The sequence below is a fragment of the Crinia signifera genome, chromosome 6, assembly GCF_055691185.1.
Source record: "Crinia signifera chromosome 6, ASM5569118v1, whole genome shotgun sequence".
In the NCBI taxonomy this organism is placed as follows: domain Eukaryota; kingdom Metazoa; phylum Chordata; class Amphibia; order Anura; family Myobatrachidae; genus Crinia; species Crinia signifera.
The window spans coordinates 10,266,797-10,272,796 of record NC_139222.1 but is presented as its reverse complement, the minus strand read 5'-3'; the positions used below and the strand labels follow the sequence as shown (position 1 = coordinate 10,272,796).

The 6,000-nt window shown below is 54.0% G+C and overlaps 1 protein-coding gene across 5 annotated transcripts in view; it reads left to right on the top strand.

Moving 5' to 3' along the window:
* Nucleotides 1–1,971: 1,971 nt before the first annotated feature.
* LOC146009929 (uncharacterized) overlaps nucleotides 1,972–6,000 on the top strand; it is a 453,438-nt gene continuing 449,409 nt past the window's right edge. Inside the window, exons 1-2 of one of the 5 annotated variants that reach the window (XM_083150579.1) lie at nucleotides 1,972–2,112; nucleotides 3,803–3,873. In XM_083150579.1, coding sequence (XP_083006705.1) covers nucleotides 3,850–3,873 — 24 coding nt within the window. In that variant the 5' untranslated portion in view covers nucleotides 1,972–2,112; nucleotides 3,803–3,849. Of the gene's footprint in view, nucleotides 2,113–2,167; nucleotides 3,704–3,802; nucleotides 3,874–6,000 lie in introns of those variants that run through there. The other 4 variants (XM_083150574.1, XM_083150577.1, XM_083150575.1 and 1 more) reach the window with 4 other exon arrangements.

Genomic DNA, 6,000 nt, shown 5'->3' with positions numbered 1-6,000 from the left:
ATGGCCATCACTGCCTCCATTCACTGTATGTCCCCCAGTCTGACCATCCTTCACTGTATGTCCCCCACTCTGCCCCCTCCCTTCTCTGTATGTTTCCCAGCCCCTTGTGTGAGCCAGAGGAAGGAGAGGCAAAGCAGGCACTGCAAGGACAGGAGATGCTTGGGCTCCCGCTGCTGCCTTCCTCAGCTCTGCATGTTACAGCTTCCCCCTTGCTGCCCCCCTCCCCAAACACTGTTGTCACTGTGATTGTGGAGTAGGGTGATATACGATTGCAGCAGCAGGGGTAGGACGCCACACACATCTGACTGTGGCAGCCGGCACTTCCTCACTGCAGCAGACAGCAAGGTAAAGGTGCGCTCGCCGGGGCCCCACCTTTAGTGTCCTGTGCTGTGCTTCTCACATCTGATGCTCTGCCAGCTTCCAGCTGGGGGCTGCGGGCCGCTTGAAATTACAGCACGGGCCGGAATTGGCCCCCGGGCCTGACTTTGGACATGCCTGTTCTAGGCATTGTGAGAGGCTTTTGATCTGTTGTATTAGGTAGAAGCAGGAAGTGTTTAGGATGTTTTATATTCTGGTTCAGGACCGGGTTATATTTGTCACTGTGCAGGTATAAATACCTAACCAGGCCTGACGTATCTCCACACCTTGAGAAAGGGCTACAAGCCCAAAACATGTTGGTTCGTGGAGAAGAGGCTTAACATGGTATCGGTCGTATCTTTTCTCATCTGGTTCCCATTTCTTCACTCTTATCCGGATTTGGAGTGTAAGCGGCAGACTTATGTCGTGGAGGGTTTCCAGTGTTTTTCATTAAGGCCATCTGCGCCCTGTTACAGAACTGATCATCCTGCTCAGGAAACGATGGAGGTGATGTTTTTTTTCTAATTAATCGATAAACTGATGGTCACTGATATTCCCAGCGTTCCGCCCCCTGACCTCCCAACACTACCAGGGAGCCAGTGGGCGGGTTAGGTATTAATACAGTGTTCTGATAATCAGGGCCGCCAAGAGAAATCCTGGGCCCCGGTACAACAACTTCCTGGGGCCCCCACGGACGGAGCTCCCGCACACTCTACGGACCCGTTGTTACACCACTGCTTCCAAGGTGGATACACGTACAACAATTTATACTGTGATGCCTATTACACATGTCACACACCCATTACATATTATACCACATGCCATAATGCTCATTACACGTTATGCCACACACCGTAATGCTCATTGCATATTAAGGGGTTAACATGCTCTGCCAGGGGTTAGCATTCTCTGCCAGGGATTAACCTGTCTGCCCTGATTTACATGCTCTGCCAGGGGTTACATGCTCTGCCAGGGGTTAACATGCTCTCTGCCAGGGGTTACATGCTCTTTGCAAAGGATTTACACATGACCTTAAGAAGGGGGGGTCACATATACTGCCACCCCAAGCATCACTGTCCTGGACTCACTGGCAGTTGATGTGACACCCCTCTTTGAATTTTGGACTGTGCTGGAGTCCAACCTCTGTAACTGCCACTGGCAGGGAAGTCCAGGAACAGAGCATTTTGTACCTAATGGAATGGGTCATGTTGGGGGTACTTGCCACCAAATAAAAAAACCCTGTGTGTCCAGACCAGGGCCCCCCTGGCAGGCCCGGGCCCGGCTAAATTGTACCTGCTCCCCCCCTCTCTCGGCACCCCTGCTGATAATATCTGTCCCCCTAATCCCTATCTGCCCCCATCCTAGTGTCCCTGTGTGCCCCCTCCCTGTGTATACAGCAGTGTGAGCCGGGCTATATACAGGCAGCTGCCAGCTAGTGTGTCCGGGGGCGGCAGCAGCGGGTCCGGGGTCTCCCCAGTGACGGCGGCTCCGTGCACGGCTGGGCACTGTCACCTCCCTGGCTGCTGTCAGGCAACGGACGGGGGCGTGCACAGAGAGCTCCCCAGCGGCAGAGGGCGCTGCAGGCGGCGGTTCCATTGGACGCGTCACAGTCACTAGAAGAGCATGATGCGGCCGCTTCCGGTGTCTCCACTGCAGGGCCGCGGCGGCCATTTTCGCGTAGTCTTCAAAGGAGGAAAGTAGCGGGCGGCGGCGCAGAGAGGTGTCCGGAGCTCCGGGAGAGGCGACCGGCGGGGTGTAAGTGCTGCAGTGTCGGTGTGAGCGGTGCTGGGGAAAGGGTTACACCTGGCTGTGCCCCAATAAACCTGTGTGTGACTGTGCCCCAATAAACCTGTGTGTGACTGTGCCCCTATGTACCTGTGTGTGACTATGCCCCTATGGACCTGTGTGTGACTGTGCCCCTATGGACCTGTGTGTGACTGTGCCCCTATGGACCTGTGTGTAGCTGTGTCCCTATATACCTCTCTGTGACTGTGCCCCTATGGACCTGTGAGTGACTATGCCCCAATAGACCGGGTATGGGTGAAAACCGGACCAGGACAAAACCGCCGGACCAGACATCAAACTCTGAATTTTGGAGCTTGTAACCTCCGGTCCGGGGGGTGTCCTTTCCTGGGTGTCTTGTCCGGGGGGCTGCCTGTGACACCTTTCACCAGGGGGAGGGGGAGAATAAAGCCTCCCTGTATGGTCCGGGCATGTAGCAAAAACCGGTCAGTCCGGACCACCCGGGGAGGCTGTAATCTCCCCTTCCCCATGTCCTTGGTGATAGCTATAACAGGGACCCCCTCGGACAAGACACCCCCCGGACCGGACGCTACAAGCTCCGGACTGCAGATTTTGATGTCCTGTCCGGCGGTCCGGAGTTTAGTCTGGGTCCGGTTTTTACATAGTCCCCAATAGACCTGTGTGTGGCTGTGTCCCTATATACCTCTGTGTAACTGTGCCCCTATGGACCTGCGTGTGACTGTGCCCCTATGTACTTGTGCCCCTATAGACCTGTGTGTCTGTGCCCCTATATATCTGTGTGATGGTGATTGCTGTGTATGTGATATATAGGCAGGTGATGGGATTGGGTTATCTAGGGACGGTCATCGGTGCGGTTACCACTGATTTTAGCCAGATTATCGATGGCAGATGCATATTCTTAACGGTGCCACCGATGGTTTTTCCTGCTCTGTATCTGCACATGCGTGTTGCTAGTAATTCTTGTGTAGAAGACTCGGGGGGAAGGGCTGTGACTGACAGCTCAGCGTCTCCAGGAGGTGGGACATCCCATATCCGGGGTCAGGTGGCTGTCCAATAGTTTGCAGCACAGTTAAAGAACTGCACAAGGACTCCTCCCCCCCCCCCTCAGTCGGAGCTACAGAGCAGAAAGCTCCGCCCCCAGATGCGCTCAGGCAGATTCTAGGTGCTGGTAATAGTCCATCATCTGCGGATCTCAGTGAGGAATCAGTAGCTGTTTCATGTACCTTGAGCTCTGGTCATGAAGGGCTGTGACAGTCATTAAGCCAATCCATAGCAATTCACCATCTTACAGGCAGCCAGTGAAGGGAGTAGGGAATGGGGGGCTGGTTGGGGAACAGCCTGGCAGCGGCATTTGTGCCATCTCCAAGCGGTGCAGTCCTTTTGCTGGGAGCCCAAGGTAGAGGACATTGCAGTAGCCTAGGTGTGATGATACATATGCAGGTATGACGTTAGGCAGATCTGGGGGAATGACGGGCTTGGTCCTGGCTGTGTTCCTCATGAAGGAAAGAGGATGTGATTGTGGCTGATACCTGATGATAAGTGTCAGACAACTGTGCAGACCAAAGCCAAGATTCCGCACAGGGTCAGTGTATTTACCCTCCAAGTGTATTTACTGGGGCACACACACATCACAATGACTGCTCCCCTTATTCTCCTGTTTGCTGTGTGATTCTTCTCACAGAGGGATTAATCTGAGAGACGCGCACGGAGGACTGTAGAGACGCCATCATGGAAACGGTAACCGAGGACAAGGTCAGATATAAAACAATTAATATTTATTAAAGTTCACTTTAGAGATGATCCATCTGGTGTATAGAGGGGTGACAGCGCGGAATGTAATGCAGGGCGGGATGCCAGCTGAACTCAGACTTTTTTCAAAGGGGCAATCACTTACAACGCATGGTTTTGGCTTGTGATTGCCCCTTTTAAAAACCCTCTGACTTCAAACAGCATCCCTTACTGCTGCCGAACCGGGCAGCGCCCCAGTGACCTCACTCATATCTCTATTACTGGCACAGGGACCTGACTGGGGAGGTGAGGGGGTCTGGGAGCATCACAGTGACATCACTCATATCTCTATTACTGGCACAGGGACCTGACTGGGGAGGTGAGGGGTCTGGGAGCGTCACAGTGACATCACTCTTATCTCTATTACTGACACAGGGACCTGACCGGGGAGGTGAGGGGGTCTGGGAGCGTCACAGTGACATCACTATTATCTCTATTACTGACACAGGGAGCTGACCAGGGAGGTGATGAGGTCTGGGAGCGTCACAGTGACATCATCTCTATCACTGACACAGGGACCTGACTGGGGAGGTGAGGGGGTCTGGGAGCGTCACAGTGACATCATCTCTATTACTGACACAGGGACCTGACTGGGGAGGTGAGGGGGTCTGGGAGCGTCACAGTGACATCACTCTTATCTCTATTACTGACACAGGGACCTGACTGGGGAGGTGAGGGAGTCTGGGAGCGTCACAGTGACATCACTCTTATCTCTATTACTGACACAGGGACCTGACTGGGGAGGTGAGGGAGTCTGGGAGCGTCACAGTGACGTCACTCTTATCTCTATTACTGACACAGGGACCTGACCGGGGAGGTGAGGGGGTCTGAGAGCGTCACAGTGACATCACTCTTATCTCTATTACTGACACAGGGACCTGACCGGGGAGGTGAGAGGGTCTGGGAGCATCACAGTGACATCACTCTTATCTCTATTACTGACACAGGGACCTGACCGGGGAGGTGAGGGGGTCTGGGAGCGTCACAGTGACATCACTCTTATCTCTGTCACTGACACAGGGATGTGACTGGGGAGGTGAGGGGGTCTGGGAGCGTCACAGTGACATCACTCTTATCTCTATTACTGACACAGGGACCTGACTGGGGAGGTGAGGGAGTCTGGGAGCGTCACAGTGACATCACTCTTATCTCTATTACTGACACAGGGACCTGACTGGGGAGGTGAGGGAGTCTGGGAGCGTCACAGTGACGTCACTCTTATCTCTATTACTGACACAGGGACCTGACCGGGGAGGTGAGGGGGTCTGAGAGCGTCACAGTGACATCACTCTTATCTCTATTACTGACACAGGGACCTGACCGGGGAGGTGAGAGGGTCTGGGAGCATCACAGTGACATCACTCTTATCTCTATTACTGACACAGGGACCTGACCGGGGAGGTGAGGGGGTCTGGGAGCGTCACAGTGACATCACTCTTATCTCTGTCACTGACACAGGGATGTGACTGGGGAGGTGAGGGGGTCTGGGAGTGTCACAGTGACATCACTCTTATCTCTATTACTGACACAGGGACCTGACTGGGGAGGTGAGGGGGTCTGGGAGCATCACAGTGACATCACTCTTATCTCTATTACTGACACAGGGACCTGACTGGGGAGGTGAGGGGGTCTGGGAGCGTCACAGTGACATCACTCTTATCTCTATTACCGACACAGGGACCTGACTGGGGAGATGAGGGGGTCTGGGAGCGTCACAGTGACATCACTCTTATCTCTATTACTGACACAGGTACCTGACTGGGGAGATGAGGGGGTCTGGGAGCGTCACAGTGACATCACTCTTATCTCTATTACTGACACAGGGACCTGACTGGGGAGGTGAGGGGGTCAGGGAGCGTCAGTGACATCACTCTTATCTCTATTACTAACACAGGGACGTCACTGGGGAGATGAGGGGGTCTGGGAGCGTCACAGTGACATTACTCTTATCTCTATTACTGACACAGGACCTGACTGGGGAGGTGAGGGGGTCTGGGGGCGTCACAGTGACATCACTCTTATCTCTATTACTGACACAGGGACCTGACCGGTGAGGTGAGGGGGTCTGGGAGCGTCACAGTGACATCATCC